This window comes from Eretmochelys imbricata, chromosome 6 (genome assembly GCF_965152235.1).
Source record: "Eretmochelys imbricata isolate rEreImb1 chromosome 6, rEreImb1.hap1, whole genome shotgun sequence".
NCBI classification, from domain to species: Eukaryota; Metazoa; Chordata; order Testudines; family Cheloniidae; genus Eretmochelys; species Eretmochelys imbricata.
This window is the reverse complement of record NC_135577.1, coordinates 87,715,598-87,738,159: the sequence shown is the minus strand read 5'-3', so window position 1 is coordinate 87,738,159 and position 22,562 is coordinate 87,715,598. Positions and strand designations below refer to the sequence as shown.

At 42.2% G+C, this 22,562-nt stretch overlaps 1 protein-coding gene across 15 annotated transcripts in view; it reads left to right on the top strand.

Annotated features, from left to right (window-relative positions):
• The window catches only part of SLC25A21 (solute carrier family 25 member 21), a 408,519-nt gene that overhangs the window by 372,456 nt on the left and 13,501 nt on the right, over positions 1-22,562 (top strand). For all 15 annotated transcript variants that reach the window (XM_077819078.1, XM_077819077.1, XM_077819083.1 and 12 more), the window contains 3 exons: positions 9,199-9,258; positions 12,058-12,165; positions 17,094-17,258. In XM_077819078.1, the coding sequence (XP_077675204.1) occupies positions 9,199-9,258; positions 12,058-12,165; positions 17,094-17,258 (333 nt within the window). The remainder of the gene's footprint in view (positions 1-9,198; positions 9,259-12,057; positions 12,166-17,093; positions 17,259-22,562) is intronic.

The window sequence follows — 22,562 nt, the reverse complement described above, 5'->3', positions numbered from 1 at the left end:
CTATTCAGCACAATTCTTTTCTCAGCCATTTAAAGAAATCATAATCTAACACATACCTAGCTAGATTACTTACTAAAAGTTCTAAGACTCCATTCCTGGTCTATCCCTGGCAAAGACCAGCATACAGACAGACACAGACCCTTTGTTTCTCTCCCTCCTCCCAGCTTTTGAAAGTATCTTGTCTCCTCATTGGTCATTTTGGTCAGGTGCCAGCGAGGTTACCTTTAGCTTCTTAACCCTTTACAGGTGAGAGGAGCTTTCCCCTGGCCAGGAGGGATTTCAAAGGGGTTTACCCTTCCCTTTATATTTATGACACGCCCCCCAAATCTCAGCTAGGGTGAAACACTGGCTGGGATTTCTTCCTGGAGCTCTAGGAAAAACAGAGTTAATAAGACACATGCATCTCTAAATATACTACCAAGTACATAAAGACTAACAATATTTTCCACATCTCAAGGACGATTTTAACCAGTTGATTCTGGGAAACTTTCATGGGAGAGTGCATCAGCCACTTTGTTAGAAGCTCCTGAGATGTGTTGGATGTCGAAATCAAAATCTTGGAGAGCTAAACTCCACCGAAGAAGTTTTTTGTTAGTTTCTTTGACGGTGTGAAGCCACTTCAGTGCAGCATGGTCGGTTTGCAGGTGGAAACGCCGTCCCCAAACATATGGGCGTAGCTTTTCCAGAGCGTAGACAATGGCATAACATTCTTTTTCAGTGACTGACCAGTTGCTTTCCCTCTCAGACAGTTTTTTGCTGAGAAACACTACAGGGTGGAATTCTTGATCAGGTCCTTTCTGCATTAAAACTGCTCCCACACCACGCTCGGATGCATCTGTGGTTACTAGGAACGGTTTGTCAAAGTCTGGGGCCCTTAGTACAGGGTCAGACATGAGTGTCGCTTTAAGCTTGTTAAAGGCCTTCTGACACTTTCCGGTCCACTGAACAGCATTTGGCTGTTTCTTTTTGGTTAGGTCTGTCAGTGGGGCAGCGATTTGGCTGTAGTGCGGTACAAATCGTCTGTAATAACCGGCCAAGCCTAAGAAGGATTGAACCTGTTTCTTTGACTTTGGGACAGGCCACTTTTGGATAGCATCCACTTTGGCCTGTAGGGGGCTGATAGTTCCTTGACCCACCTGGTGTCCAAGGTAAGTCACTCTGTTTAGGCCTATTTGACACTTCTTAGCCTTAACAGTTAGTCCTGCCTCCCTTATGCGCTCAAGGACTTTTTGTAGATGTTCCAGGTGGTCTGCCCAGGAATCCGAAAATATGGCCACGTGGTCAAGGTAGGCGACTGCATATTCTCCTAATCCCGCTAGGAGACCATCTACAAGTCTTTAGAAAGTGGCGGGTGCATTTCGCAGCCCGAAAGGGAGTACATTAAATTCATACAGCCCGAGATGTGTGATGAAGGCTGACTTTTCCTTGGCAGATTCATCTAGCGGTACCTGCCAGTACCCCTTGGTTAAGTCCAAGGTAGAGATGAACTGGGCCCGTCCCAGTTTCTCTAATAGTTCATCTGTGCATGGCATTGGATAGTTGTCTGGGCGAGTTACAGCATTTAGCTTATGGTAGTCCACGCAAAAACGTATTTCCTCATCTGGTTTGGGAACTAGAACCACTGGAGATGCCCATGCACTTTCAGAGGGGCGGATTACACCCATCTGTAACATATCCTGGATCTCCCGTTCTATAGCAGTTTTAGCTTGAGGAGACACCCGGTAAGGGTGGACCCTAATTGGGTGAGCATTACCTGTGTCAATGGAGTGGTATGCCCGTTCAGTCAGTCCTGGGGTGGCTGAGAACGTTGGCGCGTAGCTAGTGCACAGCTCCTGGATCTGCTGTCGCTGCATACGCCCAAGGGTCATGGAGAGGTTCACCTCTTCCACACCACCACCACATTTCCCTTCGTAGTAGACACCTTCAGGCCACTCAGCATCATCTTCTCCCTGGGCTGTAAACTGACAAACCTTTAATTCTCTGGAATAAAAGGGCTTTAGAGAATTAATATGGTACACCTTAGGCTTTCGGTTGGAGGTGGGGAATGCTATGAGATAATTAACAGCTCCCAGGCGCTCCTGGACCATGAATGGCCCTTCCCACGATGCTTCCATTTTATGGGCCTGGAGCGCCCTTAAGACCATGACCTGGTCTCCTACTTTGAAGGAACGCTCTCTGGCATGTTTATCATACCAGGCTTTTTGCTCTTTTTGAGCATCCTGTAAGTTTTCTCTAGCAAGGGCTAAAGAGGTTCGGAGGGTGTTTTGTAGGTTGGTTACAAAGTCCAGAATGTTAGTTCCTGGAGAAGGTGTAAATCCCTCCCATTGCTGCTTCACCAACTGCAATGGCCCCTTAACCTCACGGCCATATACAAGTTCAAATGGGGAAAACCCTAAACTGGGGTGTGGTACAGCTCTGTAGGCAAAGAGCAACTGCTGCAATACTAGGTCCCAATCATTGGAGTGCTCATTTACGAATTTACGTATCATGGCCCCCAAAGTTCCATTAAACTTCTCCACCATGCCATTTGTTTGATGGTGGTAAGGAGTGGCAACCAAGTGATTTACCCCATGAGCTTCCCAAAGTTTTTTCATAGTTCCTGCCAGGAAATTAGTCCCTGCATCTGTGAGGATGTCGGAGGGCCAACCTACCCTGGCAAAAATGTCTGCTAGTGCCTGGCACACACTTTTAGCCCTGGTGTTGCTTAGAGCTACTGCTTCCGGCCGTCGGGTGGCAAAATCCATGAAAGTCAGTATGTACTGCTTTCCTCTGGGTGTCTTTTTCGGAAAAGGACCCAGAATATCCACAGCTACTCGCTGAAATGGAACTTCAATGATGGGGAGTGGTTGTAGAGGGGCTTTGACCTGGTCTTGGGGTTTTCCCACTCTTTGGCACACCTCACAAGACTGGACATAGGTAGAAACATCCTTGCCCATTCCCTCCCAGTGGAATGACCCCCCCAAACGGTCTTTGGTCCTGTTCACCCCAGCATGGCCACTAGGGTGATCATGGGCTAAGCTCAAGAGCTTGGCCCGGTATTTAGTTGGAACTACCAACTGTCTCTGAGGATGCCAGTCTTCCTGGTGTCCACCAGAAAGAGTTTCCTTGTATAAAAGTCCTCTTTCTACAACAAACCTGGATCGATTAGAAGAGCTGAGAGGCGGTGGGTTGCTCCGTGCCGCCGTCCAAGCTCTCTGGAGGCTTTCATCTGCTTCCTGTTCGGTCTGGAACTGTTCCCTTGATGCTGGGGACATCAGTTCCTCATTGGATTGTGGACCTAGGCTTGGTCCCTCTGGAAGCGATATAGGGGATGGAGCTGTTTCTGTTGACTGTGAACCGCTCTCCGCTGGTGCACTATGTTGGGATTCAGGCTCCGGCTGAGCCTCTTGTGTAGGGTTATCGGCTGCTGCCAGTTCAGGTTCGGTGGGGCCCTCTGGTGTTGAGGTTGCCAGTACTGGATTCAGTGCTGACACGGGGTCTGCTGTTGGTTGTTCGGCTGGTTCCGGTTCTGGGACTGGATCCGTCTGGGTCTCTGGGACTGGATCCACTACTGCTGTTGCAGACATTGGCCTGGGGTCCGGGTCCATCACCTCTGACTGGGTCCTGATAGAAGTTTCCGGAACAGAGCTAGGTCTCACGGCTTGTTTAGCCTGGCTGCGGGTGACCATTCCCACCCTTTTGGCCTGCTTCACATGATTCGCCAAGTCTTCCCCCAACAGCATGGGAATGGGATAATCATCATAGACTGCAAAAGTCCATGTTCCTGACCAGCCCTTGAACTGGACAGGCAACTTGGCTGTAGGCAAATTGAAAGAGTTGGACTTGAAGGGTTGAATCGTCACTTGGATCTCTGGGTTGATTAAATTGGGGTCCACCAAGGAAGCATGGATAGCTGACACTTGTGCTCCGGTGTCCCTCCACGCGGTGACCTTCTTCCCGCCCACACTCACAGTTTCCCTCCGCTCCAAGGGTATCTGGGAAGTATCTGGGCCTGTGGACCTCTGGTGTGATTCCGGTGCAATGAACTGTAATCTGTTGGGGTTCTTGGGGCAGTTGGCCTTTACATGCCCCAGCTCGTTACATTTAAAACATCGTCCAGCTGACGGGTCACTGGGGCGAGGAGGGTTGCTGGAGAACGGGGTGGCAGGACGATAAGGGGTCTGGAGGGTTCTTTGGGAGGTAGGTGGGGCCTTGGGCGGCCCCCGGTAATAGGGTGTGGTCTGGGGTTGTCCCTTCTGGTCTCCGCTCCAACTGCGACCAGTTTTCTTCTTCTCTGCCACCTCCACCCATCTGGCTCCAATCTCTCCTGCCTCGATTACAGTTTTGGGTTTCCCATCTAGGATGTATCTTTCTATTTCCTCAGGAACACCCTCTAAGAATTGTTCCATTTGCATTAGGAAGGGCAAATTTTCTGGAGATTCAACACTTGCTCCTGATATCCAGGCATCCCAATGTTTCACAATGTGGTAGGCATGTCGGGTAAATGACATGTCTGGTTTCCACCTTAGGGCTCTGAACCTCCGACGAGACTGCTCGGGTGTTATCCCCATTCTGACTCTCGCCTTGGATTTAAACAGTTCATACTTGTTCATGTGTTCTTTAGGCATTTCAGCTGCCACCTCAGCTAAGGGTCCACTGAGCTGCGGCCTCAGCTCTACCATGTATTGGTCAGTAGAGATGTTGTACCCAAGGCAGGCCCTTTCGAAGTTTTCTAAGAAGGCCTCAGTATCATCGCCTGCCTTGTAGGTGGGGAACTTTCTGGGATGGGAAGTGGTACCTGGAGAAGGATTGCTAGGGTTTGTTGGTATATTCTGCCGGGCCTTTATCCTCTCCACCTCCTCCACATGCTTCCTCTCTTTTTCCTTCTCCTCCTCCACATGCTTCCTCTCTTTTTCCTTCTCCTCCTCCACATGCTTCCTCTCTTTTTCCTTCTCCTCCTCCACATGCTTCCTTGCCTCCATTTCCCTCTTGTGGGCAGCCTCCTGTACCTCCTTCTCCAGCCGCATGAGTTCTATCTGTCTTTCATGTTCCCTTTGTTTTTCCTCAGCCTGAAATTTGGCTAATTCCAGCTGTAGTCGAGCTGAGGATTTGGTCATTCTAACCTCTCTGTTTTTAACTAACTTTACACCCGAGGTTTAGAAATAAACAAACAAAACTTGGCTGTAAAATTTTGCTGTGCTGGAATAGAATACCTATTCTCTGATAGTGATTGTCAGCCTACAGAAAAAGACAATTCCCTTGTCTCTGCTCTGGGCCCAAATTAAAGCAAAAAAATTCCAACTACTTGGAAACCTGCTTATCCAGCCCAAAGAAAAGCAAATGGGTAGAACACACACCCCCTATTTACTTTTAGGAAGAAAAGAAAAAAAAACCTCTGGGTTGGAAGACTGTGAATTTCCCTGCAGGAGTTAAGTACCCTGCCTCCAGGCAAAGAAAACCTGCAATTCACAAGATAATCCCCTTTTGTCTCTGCTTGGCCACAAAGCAGAGAAAAACAATCTGCTTTCAGTTTCAACTGCTTTCTGGACTTCCTTTCCAAAGGAAAAAATAATTTCTTTTTAAAATTTGTATTTCTAGTTCAAAAAATCTCAACTGGATCTCAAAATGATTTCAGGTTAATCCCACCGCTATGCCACCATGTCAAGGTTCCTCCCCCACTCTGAACTCCAGGGTACAGATGTGGGGACCTGCATGAAAAACCTCCTAAGCTTATCTTTACCAGCTTAGGTCAAAACTTCCCCAAGGTACAAAGTATTCCACCCGTGGTCCTTGGAATGGCCGCTACCACCACCAAACTAATACTGGTTACTGGGGAAGAGCTGTTTGGACGCGTCTTTCCCCCCAAAATACTTCCCAAAACCCTGCACCCCACTTCCTGGACAAGGTTTGATAAAAAGCCTCACCAATTTGCCTAGGTGACTACAGACCCAGACCCTTGGATCTTAAGAACAATGAACAATCCTCCCAACACTTGCACCCCCCCTTTCCTGGGAAATGTTGGATAGAAAGCCTCACCAATTTGCATAGGTGACCACAGACCCAAACCCTTGGATCTGAGAACAATGAAAAAGCATTCAGTTTTTTACAAGAAGACTTTTAATAGAAAATAGAAGTAAATAGAAATAAAGAAATCCCCCCTGTAAAATCAGGATGGTAGATATCTTACAGGGTGATTAGATTCAAAAACATAGAGAACCCCTCTAGGCAAAACCTTAAGTTACAAAAAAGATACACAGACAGAAATAGTTATTCTATTCAGCACAATTCTTTTCTCAGCCATTTAAAGAAATCATAATCTAACACATACCTAGCTAGATTACTTACTAAAAGTTCTAAGACTCCATTCCTGGTCTATCCCTGGCAAAGACCAGCATACAGACAGACACAGACCCTTTGTTTCTCTCCCTCCTCCCAGCTTTTGAAAGTATCTTGTCTCCTCATTGGTCATTTTGGTCAGGTGCCAGCGAGATTACCTTTAGCTTCTTAACCCTTTACAGGTGAGAGGAGCTTTCCCCTGGCCAGGAGGGATTTCAAAGGGGTTTACCCTTCCCTTTATATTTATGACAGGAGGAGTATAAAAATATTGCTCGAGCATACAGGACATGGAAGGAAGGCCAAAGCACAACTGGAGTTGCAACTAGCAAGGGATGTGTAGGGTAACAAGAAGGGTTTCTACAGGAATGTTAGCAACAAGAAGAAGGTCAGGGAAAGTGTGGGACCCTTACTGAATGGGGGAGGCAACCTAGTAACATCCCAGATGTTTGGAAAAAAGCAAATATAGTGCCCATCTTTTAAAAAGGGAAGAAGGAGAATCCGGGGAACTACAGATTGGTCAGCCTCACCTCAATCCCTGGAAAAATCATGGAGCAGGTCCTCAAGGAATCCATTTTGAAGCATTTGGAGGAGAGGAAGGTGATCAGGAACAGTCAACATGGATTCACCAAGGGCAAGTCATGCCTCACCAACCTGATTGCCTTCTATGATGAGATAACTGGATCTGTGGATCTGGGGAAAGCAGTGGATATGATATATCTTGACTTTAGCAAAGCTTTTGATATGGTCTCCCACAGTATTCTTGCCAGCAAGTTAAAAAAGTATGGATTGGATGAATGGACTATAAGGTGGATAGAAAGGTGGCTAGATTGTCGGGCTCAATGGGTAATGATCAATGGCTCGATGTCTAGTTGGCAGCCAGCATGAAGTGGAGTGCTCCAGGGGTCTGTCCTGGGGCCGATTTTCTTCAACATCTTCATTAATGATCTGGATGATGGGATGGATTGCACCCTCAGCAAGTTTACAGATGACACTAAGCTGGGGGGAGAGTTAGATACACTGGAGGGTAGGGATAGGGTCCAGAGTGACCTAGACAAATTGGAGGATTGGGTTAAAAGAAATCTGATGAGGTTCAACAAGGACAAATGCAGAGTCCTGCACTTAGGACGGAAGAATCCCATGCACTGCTACAGGCTGCGGACCAACTGGGTAAGCAGCAATTCTGCAGAAAAGTACCTGGGGATTACAGTGGACGAGAAGCTGGATATGAGTCAATAGTGTGCCCTTGTTGCCAAGAAGGCTAACGGCATATTGGGCTGCATTAGTAAGAGCATTGCCAGCAGATCAAGGGAAGTGATTATTCCCCTCTATTCGGCACTGGTTAGGCCACATCTGGAATAGTGTGTCCAGTTTTGGGCCCCGACTACAGAAAGGATGACTTATGAGAAGAGGCTAAGGGAACTGGGCTTATTTAGTCTGCAGAAGAGAAGAGTAAAGGGGGGATTTGATAGCTGCCATCAACTACCTGAAGGGGGGTTCCAAAGAGTATGGAGCTAGGCTGTTCTCAGTGGTGGCAGATGACAGAACAAGGAGCAATGGTCTCAAGTTGCAGTGGGGGAGGTCTAGGTTGGCTGTTAGGAAAAACTGTTTCACTAGGAGGGTCGTGAAGCACTGGAATGGGTTACCTAGGGAGGTGGTGGAATCTCCATCTTTAGAGGTTTTTAAGGCGCAGCTTGACAAAGCCCTGGCTGGGATGATTTAGTTGGGGTTGGTCCTGCTTTGAGCAGGGGGTTGGACTAGATGACCTCCTGCGGTCTCTTCCAACCCTAATCTTCTATGATTCTATGAAACATTATTTCAGCTATTTCAGCAGTACATTTGCAAATTTAGATGATTTGGAACTTTCTGAATTTACACCCAAGAAGTTGGGAACTGTGGCTGAAATCCTGTCTTCATTAAAGTCAGCAGGAACTTTGTCAATGACTTCAGTGGGGTCAGGGTTTCACCCTGTGTATTCTTCTTTCAAGAACAAGGCCCTCCAGTTGTTCTGTCTTTGAATCTGGCAACACTGGACAATTGGTGTGCTGAAACATCCAAGGAAAGTTTTAGGTGACAATGGGTATCATTCAATCCTGGCTGGCTCGTTACAATGAGGTGCAGGAAAAACTAAATTAGAATCATAGAATATCAGGGTTGGAAGGGACCTCGGGAGGTCATCTAGTCCAACCCCCTGCTCAAAGCAGGACCAATCCTGCTTTCCCAGTTTCCCATCTCTCCCCTGAAGTTACAGTACAAAAGGCACTGATTGTGAAACTAATCCTCAGAGGAGTTGTATATGCCCAGCACTTCTGAGGACAGTCCCTTAAGCAAAATTAGACAGTTCTGTGTGAGACTTATTTTTAAAGGAGAGAAGAAATTGGAAGAAAAATATCATTTCATGGTGGAAGACTACAGAAAGATACATAAACTTCCATTCTGCAATTCTATCAGTTTGCATCTCTCTGATGAGAAGTGTACTAATATCAGACAAAAATGGAAATAATATAGTTAATTTATTACAAAAAAGATTACATTAGCTATTCTGTAACTTACATAAAAACATCTGAAAATGAGCCATTAGAGCAAAGGTTAGTAAATTGAAAGCAAGAACTATGTATTGCAAATCTTCTCTTGTGTACAATAGCTCATTGTCTTTAATTCCGTTTGTGTTAACTTTATGCCTTATTTACTCATGAAATCATCTGAAGGGCCTGATTCTCCACTACCTTGTAGCTTATGTAGTCATTTACACTTGTACCTACAGAGGGTATGAGACAGTGGAGAATCAGGCCTTCATTGTCTCTTTTTTCTAAATCAGATAAATATCTTGTAATAAAATCTTCTAAACAATGCTGAGTTTTAAATGTAACTGTATTTAATTTATAGTTTTTCACCTTTGAACAATACAAGAAATTACTAGGACATGCTTCACTATCACCAGGATTGGTAAGTGTGAATACATAATTAGGGTTTTCTTTCATTTAAGGAAATATTGGATGTCCCTCTACCCTTCCCCAAAAGTAAAAGGACCAAGATACTTAGCGTGATGCCCGTGTGAAATACAACAGAAAAAACATGCCAGGTATCTGAGCTGCAGATAGCAGAAATGAAGGTGTTGCCTTGGAAAACATGGGAAGGGTCCAAAAGTATAATGTGTGATATCTTGGAAAAATCAATAAGTTACCATAGTAAATACATTTCAGTTGCAGCTGGTCAAAAAATGGAAAAACTCATTTTGTAAAAAAATTTCTAAGTTTCAAAGTTTTCATTTTGAAGTGGTCAAAACATTGTTTATTTTTCAATATTTTTGGAAATATATTTATCAAAGACACCATTGAAAATGTGATTGAAATGGTTATTGACATTTTTTGATTATCAAAACCCAGCTTTTCATTAAATGAAGATCTTGCTAACCTTTTCAGCAACTTTTTTTGGTAAACAAAAAACATCAACAACCATTTTTATATCATTTTCTATAATATTTTCAATAACAAATGTGAAAAAGTGGCACGATGCTGTTTTCTGGGGAAAATGAAGAATGTCAACAATTTTCATGGTTTTTTTTAAAAGGCTATTTTTAATTGAAAATTTTTGTCTGAAAAATTTCAACCAGATTTCATTTTGATGTTTCTACTTTTAATCTCTTGTCTCCTGTCTACTCCCTTTTAAAAAGATTTTGGCATGCATAAAACACCTCACACTTTGTAGAGACACCTGTATTCTGTTTATAATAATCCATGTATCTGAGTTTTAAGCAAGACTAAAAAAATGTGAACTACTTGGAAAAGGGTATGTAATAAATAATAAAATCCTGAACATCTGGATTATAGATTTTGTGGTCAGGTGAGTTTGGGATTAGAATTCTTTTTACAGTTTTGGTTCCTGGGATGGAAGTTCGTGATAGACAAAGAAAATATATGGTTACTTGTCTTGTAAGAATAAGTGCCCTATATTAGACTATACTGTGCCTGCTAAAGGGTGTAAAAATAGAGAGGAAACCTTTAGTTTATCGTTACCCCAGGTACTGTCTGTGTGAAACAACATGCTCTTGCCCTTCTCATGCAGGACAGTAAACTCTTCACATGAAACTTCCTCCTCCTAAGTACTCCATTGGTGCCATGGTTGTTTACAGTCCCCTCATGTTGTCAGCAAACTCCCCCTTTCTTAATGTACAATGGAGAAGCTGTCATTTGCATCCCTGGCAAGTGGAAAGAGCAGGTTTCAGGTTTTTTGGTGTATTGCCACCCTTTTCCAAGAACAGCATGGTGAAAACTAGTAAACATAACAGCGTACATTCTTAACAAAGAGCAGCTTTGATTCGTATAGCAGCTGTACTGGGCAACAAACATCCCAATAATTTTTTTAATGAATAATGCCGCTTTCATTACATTGCTATCGTTTTCAGTTACACTTAGGGCTCTCTTGTGTCTTAAATGCCATAGCCATTGGGGGTGGGGAGGAGAAGAGGAATCCTAGAGGTTTTCTATATACCTCCAGGCTGAGGCAAGTGGAATACCTCCAGGTCTTCTGGTGGAGTTCATGTCCCACTGAAAAGGAGAAACAAGTGTTCCCACCCTCTTCCCCTTGGCTTCAGACTGACAACTGCTAATGAAGGGGTGGGGCCATGCTCCCATCCCATGAGGGAAATATAGCCCTCCTGGCAGCATGGCCAGTGTTCCGGGTGCAGAATGACTGGGACAGAGACTGCCTCTGTATAAGTGAACAAAGGGTTAAAGGCTCCTGCCACCCTCTCCCTTCTTGAACATTCAGAGTCAGTCACCGTCTGGCCCCCTGTGAGCTGAATGGAAAGTTTTCCTGACTATTGCTTTCCTCCCACCTTGGTTCTTTTCCTATTTCAGCCAGTTTACTCATATACTATGCTGTGGGTTTAAGGTGGTAGAGGAGCGGCTTATACGTGGCTGGCACTGGAGATTAAAACAAAGAAACAAACAGCCCAAGATTAATTATTTTGAATTTTCTTAACTGCTCTGAAACTTAGCTGTTGTTTATCGATTATGAACAAAGAAAACCATTTTTTATCTTTCTAAATTTGGCGTATTCTACCTGAGTGCAAAGCACAGGCCTTACTCAGGGCCATACTGTGCCATTGATCTTTTGAGTAGATGGGGTGAATTCACCCCAGTGAAGGGGGCCAGCACCAGCCCTCTGCACCACTTAAGTACCACTTAAGTCATCTCAGGGTTGAAATTTACCTATGGAGAATTTTCCTTCTAAGTGGGCATTTTGCTTGAGTAAGTGCTTCACAATTTAGCCTGGAATATTCATTACTTTTACTATATTTTAAGTGCATTTGATTTAATGCTGAATACACAGAAGTTTTTTTAAGTATTACATAGCTACATCTATATTTTAAAAAACCAAAATTATTATTTATTGCATTCAAACTCCACCCAAATATAACATAGGAACATTATTTTTCCATGTATGCATCTTAAATCAGTAACACAGCTTTCCTTCCAGCTAAAGAGAATTCATTGTTGATAGGACTTTGACGTTTTATTTTGAATTTTTGGAATGTGGTTTTGGTTTTTGTAATTTCTTCTTCATGAACTGTCAACATCGAATCAAGGGCTAAAGCTGTTTAGTAATGGTATACTCCTGCATTAGTGAAGGTCTCTCCATTTTCATCATATCATTCAGCTTCATCATGTGATGTATGAGACATTTTACAACAGTGCTCATGAAAACTTGATTTTTAAGTATTGATTGATTTAATTTCCCTAGACGTTTGCAGTTGCTGGTCTGGGATCTGGATTAACAGAAGCAGTTGTGGTTAACCCATTTGAAGTAGTAAAGGTTAGCTTACAAGCAAATCGGAATGCTTTCACAGAGGTATGGTAACTATTCCATTCTTTTTTCAATACTTTGTTAAATATAAGAAATACTTTAAAAGTTAATTTTAATATTTAATCAGACTCTCTATGCTCATTGTAGAAAACTTTCTCTGAGGCTGTTTGGATGAAATAATGCCATTCCCTCTAAGCAATGCTATTTTAACAAAGGTGGAATAGGAAACTTTGCTGACAAAATAATAAATATAGGGAAAGTACCTAGTTGCACATTAGGAGCCAGATGTTTTACTCCTCTTTGTGATGCTCTTACAACACCCATATAAGATACGAAAATACTGTTATCGCCATATTACAGATGGGGAACTGGGGCATAGAAAGAGGTTAAGTGACTTGCCTAAGGTTACACAGAAAGTACACAGAGCAGGGACTTGAACCTATGTCTTCTGTAGCCTAGGTTAACACTCTAACCCATGGACACTCCTTCCTCCATGGTCAATAGGGCCACAGAGAATACTGTATGGAAAGTAAAGCAATTGGGGAGCTGGAAAGGTGATTAATGAAAAGATCTTTCTCTCTCTCTCTCTCGTTCTCTCGTATGACATGCTCTGTAATATGAAAAAATCGTGAACCAGTATTACAATCTGTCAGTTCCATGAACAAATAATCAGACCTTCTCTATACCTCTGCAGATATAATTGGCCTGCCTCGATACAAACTTTTCCTTTTGAGTATAAATGTATTAATACCATATTGTGAGCAAACTAGTTCCAGCAGCACTAAATGGGAACACAACATCCTCTCCGCACATAAATTCCAGAGACTTTATTCTCCCTCACAGGGTTTTTAATCCACCTCACTGCTTTTCTTTGCAGTGAGTTATAATTAATTATTACCCCCCCCCAAATGAAACCTATATCCTCTACGTTTTTCTCCTCTGATCTTCAAAAAAATAAAATAAAAAAATCAGTGATATTCCTCATAGTAATTGTTCTAGAAAATCAAAGCTTCAATTTTTGAAATCAAAGCTCTTGAGCTTAAAAAAAGGAATCAAAATACACTGATGATTAATGAAAATGCTAACAATGCCCTAATTGCAGTACTATGGTTATGTCATAGTCATTCATGTAAAATTTTCAAAAGCACCTAAATGAGCACCTAGGGACCTAATTCCCATTGAAAATCAAATAAGTTTTTATTTGTCCTCTTGAAAAAAAAAGTAAATGGGTCTGAGTCACTTAGGTGCTTTGTAAATTTTACTAACATTTTATGTAACTAAAAATATAATGCCAGATATTCCACTGGTGTAAATTGGCTGAACTCTATTCACTATACAGCCTAGATGGAGCTACTATAAGGTGGGTGCATAACTGGTTGGAAAATCGTTCCCGGAGAGTAGTTATCAGTGGTTCACAGTCATACTGGAAGGGCATAACGAGTGGGGTCCCGCAGGGATCAGTTCTAGGTCCAGTTCTATTCAATATCTTCATCAATGATTTCAAAAATGGCATAGAGAGTAACTTATAAAGTTTGCAGACAATACCGCTGGGAGGGGTTGCAAGTGCTTTGGAGGATAGGATTACAATTCAAAGTGATCTGGACAAACTTGGAGAAATGGTCTGAAGTAAATAGGATGAAATTCAAAAAGAACAAACGCAAAGTGCTCCACTTAGGAAGGAACAATCAGTTGCGCACATACAAAATGGGAAATGACTTCCTAAAAAGGAATACTGAGGAAAGGGATCTGGGGGTCATAGTGGATCACAAGCTAAATATGAGTCAGCAGTGTAGCACTGTTGAAAAAAAAAGCAAACATCATTCTGGAATGTATTAGCAGGAATATTGTAAGCAAGACATGAGAAGTAATTCTTCCGCTCTACTCCGTGCCGATTAGACCTCAGCTGGAGTATTGTGTCCAGTTCTGGGTGCCACATTTCAGGAAAGATCTGGACAAATTGGAGAAAATCCAGAGAAGAGCAACAGAAATTATTAAAGGTCTAGAAAACATGACCTATGAGAAAAGATGGAAAAAATTGGGTTTGCTTAGTCTGGAGAAGAGAAGACTAAGAGGAGACATGATAACAGTTTTCAAGAACATAAAAGGTTGTTACAAGGAGGAGGGAGAAAAATTGTTGTTCTTAACTTCTGAGGTTAGGACAAGAAGCAATGGGCTTAAATTGCAGCAAGGGCGGTTAAGGTTGGACATTAGGAAAAGCTTCCTAACTGTCAGGGTGGTTAAGCACGGGAATAAATTGCCTAGGGAGGTTGTGGAATCTCCATCATTGAGGATTTTTAAGAGCAGGTTGGACAAACACCTGTCAGGGATGGTCTAGATGAGCGGTGTCCAATACGTTCACCACTAGCCACATGTGGCTAGTAGGCTATTGAATTGTGGCTAATGCATGTGGCTTTTTTATAATGTGGCTAATAAGAAAAATTCAAAACCACAAGTATGGCTAGCAGTGTGGCTAGCATCGAATTTCTATTGGACACCATTGGTCTAGATAATACTTAGTCCTGCCTCTCGAGGTCCTTTCCAGTTCCATTTTTCTATGATTTTATGACTTCAATAGAGCTGTGTTGACTTCTGCCAGTTGAGGATCTGTCCCATTCCTGTTTGAATATGCTAAAAGAGATGTCAGAAATAGAAGACATTATATTTTTTCTTTTAAAAATTCTTAACTTACCAAAACCCAGACCTATTTCCTCATGAGTAGCATATTCTTGTTACTACCTACTATATGATGTGTCTTCACTCTGTAACAATGCAGCGTTTTTCTAAAAGGATTAAGCAGTGTCTGCACTTATCCCATTGTGTAGTTCATGCCATGTGATGAAATTTAATTCAATTTACATATTATGTTGGCTGTTACCTTTAAATAAGAAATACAGCCTGTTTCAAGGAACAAGGGAGACTGCACACCAATAGTATGCTGACCATTGGATTGTTCTGTGATATCTGAGCATCTTTCTGGGGTCTGTTGGTTTAAAGAGGAACACCCCCAGATTTGACACACCAGCACTCTGACATCATGGAATTCCCCTAATAGAAACACTGCAGTGGGTATTTATCAATGGCCAAACGCTAGCAGCCGTACACATTGGATCTTTTCAGGTTTCAAAAGCTAACCAAGGTCAGAGCTGTGCTTTGCCAACGAAAATCTTCTGCTGCCAAAACTGGCATCAGGTGTTCAGCAGCTGGCATCCCTTCCCCTCTGAGTCATTAGTAAATCAATAATCCAGCTTAATGCCAGTGGGCACTGTATTGTTGAAGTTGCCTTCTTTAGCAGAGACTTGAAACTGAGTTCATGACTGCTGGTTATCTTTAAAGATCCAGTCTGAATTTTTCCAAGAGCAAAGACATTAATCCTAGTCTCCTGATCAAATTCCAGTTTGAATATCTGCATTCAGTGTATAGATGCTCATCTATAGTAAAGAGCTTTGATATCTTTGTGTGTAGCTACAAAAGTAAATCATTATGATAAAATAGGGTTGGTTTGTTTTTTATTTCTACAGACAGAGATGGATAGCAGAGCATCAGCGGGTCAATATTCGTTACTAAATATGCAAAGGACAAATGAACCTAAATAGTAAAAGAAAAGAAAACTTGGCTGTAACCTAAATAAGCAGTAACCTGTTGTGTTGGGTATAATTGGGATCATTTGGCTGATGATGTTGATCTGCCAGGGTGATATTTTAAAATTGAAGCCCATTAAACAAATATGTATATTGACATCAGCAGTGTTTACAGAGTTCTAGTCAAAACTGTTCTACATTTTCCTGTTTAAGCATCTTAGTGGAAGTAATGTTTTGCCTTTCTGATTAAATATTTGGTTATACAAAAGTGGCATTATGTTTTAGTGAAAACCAAGGACAAGTCAGCAAACAGGCTTTTTAAATGACCTTTTTAATACTTGTGACTTAAAGCAAAGAGCTAAAATGTTAATGTTAACCTGTGAAAGTAATTCACTGTACCAAATCTAATACAATACATTTGGGAACACTGGACTTGCCATGTGGTATCAAATGTGCATCTATTCTGATGGCCTGTCAAACAGCAGCCAATACCACATACCTCAAAGGAAGGTGCTAGAATCTTTGTAATGGATACTTAGGTAATAACCTGCCCATAGAGGAAATTTCTTCCTAGCGTCCATTAGTTAGTGGTTGTCTTATGCCCTGAACTAAGAAGGTTTCTATCCCTTGAGGCCAGGATTTTCAGAACAGGATATCTTAAATGAGATTCCTAAATCCAGGTTAGGGAATTTAAATAAGTGGCCTGATTTTCAAAATCCAACAGCTCCCATTAAAGTAAAATGTTTCATTAGAGAGGCAAACCATAATTTCCATTAGGACGCGTAAGCAGGAAAATGGAGAACCATTTTGACTAGATCGCAAACACTAATTTCAATATACTTATAATAAATATAGACCAAGATTTTCAAAATTATTTGCCTAAAGTTAGGCTCTTAAATCCATACAGAGGCATTTTCAAATACACTTTGTATGTGGCTTTTCATCTACTGCAACCTTAGCAACACAGCGTCTCTGCTGATAACAGTATTGCCAACTCCACGCATTCAAAAATTATGAGTTGGACAACAAAAATTCATGAGATTGGTATAAGGATCATGAGATTTCAAAACATAAGAATTTTGGGGTCTTTTCCTTCACCTCCTGGTTTCTGAGCCCTTAGGACACATTTGGATCATGGTTTCAAGCTTTTCTCTGCAATCATGAGGGTTAGAAACTTTTTTTTTTTTCAATGAAAGTTGTGATTCTCACATAACTCAAGATTCCAGGGGCTGGGGCTTTGAGAAAACGCACCAAATATTTTGAGACTCGTGATAAAATCACAAGAGTTGGTAACACGTTGATAGTGGTCTGGTTTGAAATGAGGCTCTGTGGATAGTTTACTACACTTACTGTTTGTAAAAATTATTTCTTCTTTCTTTTGTTTTACATGTGCAGCAACCATCAACCTTTGTCCAAGCACGGCGAATTATTACAACTGATGGCTTAGGATTCCGTGGACTCAACAAAGGCCTCACTGCAACATTGGGCCGCCATGGAGTTTTTAATATGGTTTACTTTGGATTCTACTTCAACGTCAAAAACATTATTCCAGTCAATGAGGTAAGTGTTTTGTACTGTATGAAAGACAAAAAGATAGTCATAAACAGGGCAATTTAATTGAAATTCTACCTTTCCTTGCAAAGCTGTGGTCTTTTCAGAGAGACATTTTGCTTCATTTTGTCTATTTTTGGGAGTCCTACAAAGTTTTATTACAAAGATTATTTTCTCTAGCAAAACAAGAATTGGCAATTCTCACTTTTTAAGCAAAGTGTGAGCTACAAGGAATTCTTTAAAATATGAATGGCCAAATTCTCATTTACATGAAGGCCATTTTGCACCTTTCTGGCAGCATAAAGATGCTAAGAAATGGGAGTAAATTACATTTATATTTACATTGTGCTCCTTAGTTTGAATACCGTTCACCAGTTTACATATTCTTAGAGTATCGTAAATTTCAAAATATGAAAAGTCAGATTCTCTTAAGGACATGGAGGGTCAGGTGTTTCTTCTAGGAAATAATGAAGAGTTCCTGCCTGCTAGTCAAGGGATAGTGATAGGATTTGGCATAACAACCATTTTCTAACTTTTTAGAGTAAAATAAAATGTCATAAAAAGCTGTTATTGCATTATGAGGGAGAGGACAGTTCAGAGTTTGTATAGATTTTGTATGATGCAATGAATTATTCAGATCTGGAGACATATATTTTATGTATGATTTTAAATCTAAGGGAAGTGAGTCTGTTGGCCAGAATCCACCTACTTGTCCTCAGTGTACAAATACACCACAATCAGAAGACAGACATCTTCAAGGGTGTAGCCAGTTACAGGATTAGGTTGCATTAACTACAATTGTGTAGAGAAGTTTGCACAGGGCCTGACCACAATAGGTCTGACCCAAATCTCATTGAAGTCAGTGAGAATCTTTCCACTGATTTCAGTGGAAGTTGGATCAGGCCTAAAATTCCAGCTGTGGTCTAAATATGCAAGCGTTATGTCTCACATATTTGTGAACAAAGAACTCCAGCATTTGGAGAACAGAAAAAATCAATAATTCTTTGTAATTTGTAATCTAATCCTTTTTCATCAGTGGGAAAGCAATATAGATGCCAACAATTATCAAATGTCTGACGGGCTTGATAAAATAAGCTGTTTCTCAGTTGGAGCTGAAAAGATTAGACTGTTTCATCTTTTCAATTATTCTCAAGTATTTCATCCTGAAAACCAATTTTTTCATTTCATATGCTTCTCAAGAAGAAAAACTCAAAGTAAGTCTTGTAATGCTGACAAGCATATAAAAACTGTGAAATAAAAATGGTACACTTTTTAAATAGCTCTGGCTCTTTACTATATATCTGCTGCTTACCATCTGTAACGTAAGTGGAAAAATGTATCGAAATCTCCATATAAGCCTTTTAGCTGTCAACAGTGTTAAGCTATGCATTAAATTTGCATCCCAATTAAGGATGTTTGCAGCTTATTTTGCCAAAAACAATAAATCTTTTGTGTTGAGTGCCTGAATGATATAAATGACATGTGTGGGTTGTAAGTCTTCAAAGTGAATAGTTTTTCATATGTTCAGTCTATTTTGTTAAACACGCCATTTACAATCAACCTCCTGCTCTGTTTACTAAAAACAGAATAAATCAGACTTGTTCTATTCACCACAGAGTATTAGCTTTTATACATCTGCACTAGCAGTTGAATTGGTTTGTAATTTATTTCACCTTGAAATTTCTTGATTTTATAGCAGTTTGTTTATGCTACACATTTCATAGACTTCCAATAGATGTTCCTTTGCTATTTTTATCATAGTTAGATCTGTTGGTAAATGTTAATTTCAGAATAACAAGTAAAATATTTGCTCACTACTACCTCTAAGTGGCAGTCACCCACCTTAACACTGCATTCCTAAGACTCTCATAAGTCCTAAAAAGTGGCCACCAAAAAAATTCATTTCTGGGCACAAATTGATCTATCCAGCTGCTGCAGGTGTATGCTGTGTCACCTGTTAAAGGGGCCTTTGTGCCCAGATATGGGAGCTGATGAGTCAGTTGCTATGTCACAGAAAGGGCTCCCCTATCTATTCTATTCTACATAGGTTCTTCTAGTGTGCTCGTCACTGTGGTATCTGAGCACCTTCCAATAGTGCATTAAGCAATGTGATTACACATCTGTCACGTGGCATTTTTTTCTCTCATTGGCTTCCCAGAGGGAGAAGTGTGTTCAGGAGGGTGTCTTGTTTTGGTAGTGTGGTGGAGGTTCTTTGTAATATATCTATACCTGTCGTGATGTGTTTATATTAGAGAAGGCAAGGTCAAACAAATGTGCCTTGCACTTGAAGCAGAAAGTGGTGAAGTTTGTGCTGACCCTAAGTTTTGAGGGAGTTCATTCCACAGTCTCCGACCACCCCCAGAGAAAGTTCTTTCTTCTGCACAGACAAACCTTACTGTTATTGTTCAGAGTTCCATTGTGCCTGAGAAGCATAGTTGTTGACCACGGTCTTCATCCCAGATCTTTTCGATTCCCCAGACCATGGAGCACTTTGAAGATAAGGACTGAGACCTTGAACTTGATTCTTGATTCTGTGGACAGCCAGTATAGAGAGCAGAGGACAGGTCTGATGTACTCACAGGAGCCTGTGTTGCTGAGGAGACACTCTGCAGCATTCTATATTAGTTGGCGTTTTCTAAATGCTGAAGGTTTTATGACCAGATACATTGCTTTGCTGTAATCCAGTGGGAGGTGACAAAGGGATGAATGACAGAGGCCATGTCTTTGTCCTCCAGGATGGGACGGAGTCTCCTAGCCAAGAGAAGAAGATAGTAAGCAATTCTTGTGAATGCTGTTATGTGAAAGCTCAGTGCCAGCAAGGAATCCAAGAATATTCCTAGTCAGTTGACTGGACTGATCATTTGTGGGTGTGTATCGTCCATCAACAGAGCCACACATTCTGCAGAATGCTTTCCTCTGCCCACCAGTATCAGCTCTGTCTTGCTCAGGTTGAGCTTCAGTTTCAGCCCGCAAAGAAGAGGCAGCAAAACCTGAGTGCTAAATTTGAAAAACAATAAAAGTCATGCAAGAATATGAGAGCAGAAGAATTTTCTTTTAGTTGTACGCTACCCAGGACATTTTAAGAAACAGAGAAGCCCAATGTGGGGGGGAAATTCTTGTTGGTGCAAAGTGCTGTAAAAAATCTGAGGCAGAGGATGATTATGAGGCATGCTGGAGGAGACTGGGAAGGAATGGTATTTCTCAGAGCTACAGCCCACCCTGAAATTCCCACATGTGATGTGAATTAGCAGGACTAAGACAATGTTGTACCTGAAACATAGTCACCCACCATCTCATTTGTCCAGGACCGTCCTGCAAGCTGTGACAGCTGCAGCCTGGGTTGCTTTAAGTCTGCAAACATGTCTTCCCCCCACCAGGAGATGCTATATTGAAAGGGAAGAGAGTCTGGCTAGTGAGTGCTTCTGCCTCAGTTACTCCAGTTCCGATGTCTCAGTACAGAGTTACTTAGGTAAGGAGCATGGCAAAGCAGAAGAATCAGGCCCACAGCCATATGGGGGAAGGAGGAGACAAAGCACAGCTGGGCATACAGGAGAGAGAAATTTTGACAAACTAAAAATTGGATGCAAACCAGACCCTTTTAAAAAATGTGGTCTCTGTTTTCTGACCAGCTGCACAAGGACATTGGAGACAGAGGGCAGAGACAGGGACATAGGATGTAGGGTGATGAGGTGGAGAAACCAGGGCATTTTTTCTAGTGGAGGGGACTCGGAGAGATTGATTTTGATGGGCTCAGGGAGCAGTGCACCAAAAGGGTTTTGATGGCTGTGAGGGCAAGAGGTTGCTCACACCTGCTTTTTATATTTTTTATGCTCCCTTCTTCTATTTTTCCTTTTCATTACTTCCTACAAAAAACTTGACAATGGTCATGCTGCTGGTGCATTGATACCACTGCCTTACCCATGCTGACCAGTATTGTTTCTTTGTACTACCTCATCTGTCTGTCTGTATTCATTTCTTGTCTCATCTTATACTTAGATTGTAAGCACTTTGTGGCAGGGACAATTTTTTGGTCTGTGTTTGTACAGCACCTAACACAATGGGGTCCTTGGTCCATGACTAGGGTTCCCAGGGCTCTACAGTAATATAAATAATAAACTGAATTCATACCAAATCTGGATTAAAAAGAAAGGAGTTGTGTATTTCAGTGGGAATTTGCACTGTGAGAAACTCCCAAGGCTGAAAAACAAATCACTCTGAGGGTATGTCTACACTACGGAATAAGGTCAAATTTATAGAAATCGGTGTTTTAGAAATCGGTTTTATATATTCGAGTGTGTGTGTCCCCACAGAAAATGCTCTAAGTGCATTAAGTGCATTAACTCGGCGGAGTGCTTCCACAGTACCGAGGCAAGAGTCGACTTCCGGAGTGTTGCACTGTGGGTAGCTATCCCACAGTTCCCACAGTCTCTGCTGCCCATTGGAATTCTGGGTTGAGATCCCAATGCCTGATGGGGCTAAAACATTGTCGCGGGTGGTTCTGGGTACATATCATCAGGCCCCCGTTCTCTCCCTCCCTCCGTGAAAGCAAGGGTAGACAATCATTTCGCGCCTTTTTTCCTGAGTTACCTGTGCAGACGCCATACCATGGCAAGCATGGAGCCCGCTCAGGTAACCGTCACCGTATATCTCCTGGGTGCTGGCAGACGCGGTACGGCATTGCTACACAGTAGCAGCAACCCCTTGCCTTCTGGCAGCAGACGGTGCAATATGACTGGTAGCCGTCATCGTCATGTCCGAGGTGCTCCTGGCCACGTCAGCCAGGAGCGCCTGGGCAGACATGGGCGCAGGGACTAAATCTGGAGTGACTTGACCAGGTCATTCTCTATAGTCCTGCAGTCAATCCTATTGAACCGTCTTATGGTGAGCAGGCAGGCAATACGCATTGCTAGCAGTCGTACTGTACCATCTTCTGCCGGGCAGGCAAGAGATGGGGATGGCTAGCAGTCATATTGCACCGTCTTCTGCCGAGCAGCCATGAGATGTGGATGGCATGCAGTCCTTCTGCACTGTCTGCTGCCAGCCAAAGATGTAAAAGATAGATGGAATGGATCAAAACAAGAAATAGACCAGATTTGTTTTGTACTCATTTGCTTCCCCCCCCCCCCCCGTCTAGGGGACTCATTCCTCTAGGTCACACTGCAGTCACTCACAGAGAAGGTGCAGCGAGGTAAATCTAGCCATGTATCAATCAGAGGCCAGACTAACCTCCTTGTTCCAATAAGAACAATAACTTAGGTGCACCATTTCTTATTGGAACCCTCCGTGAAGTCCTGCCTGAAATACTCCTTGATG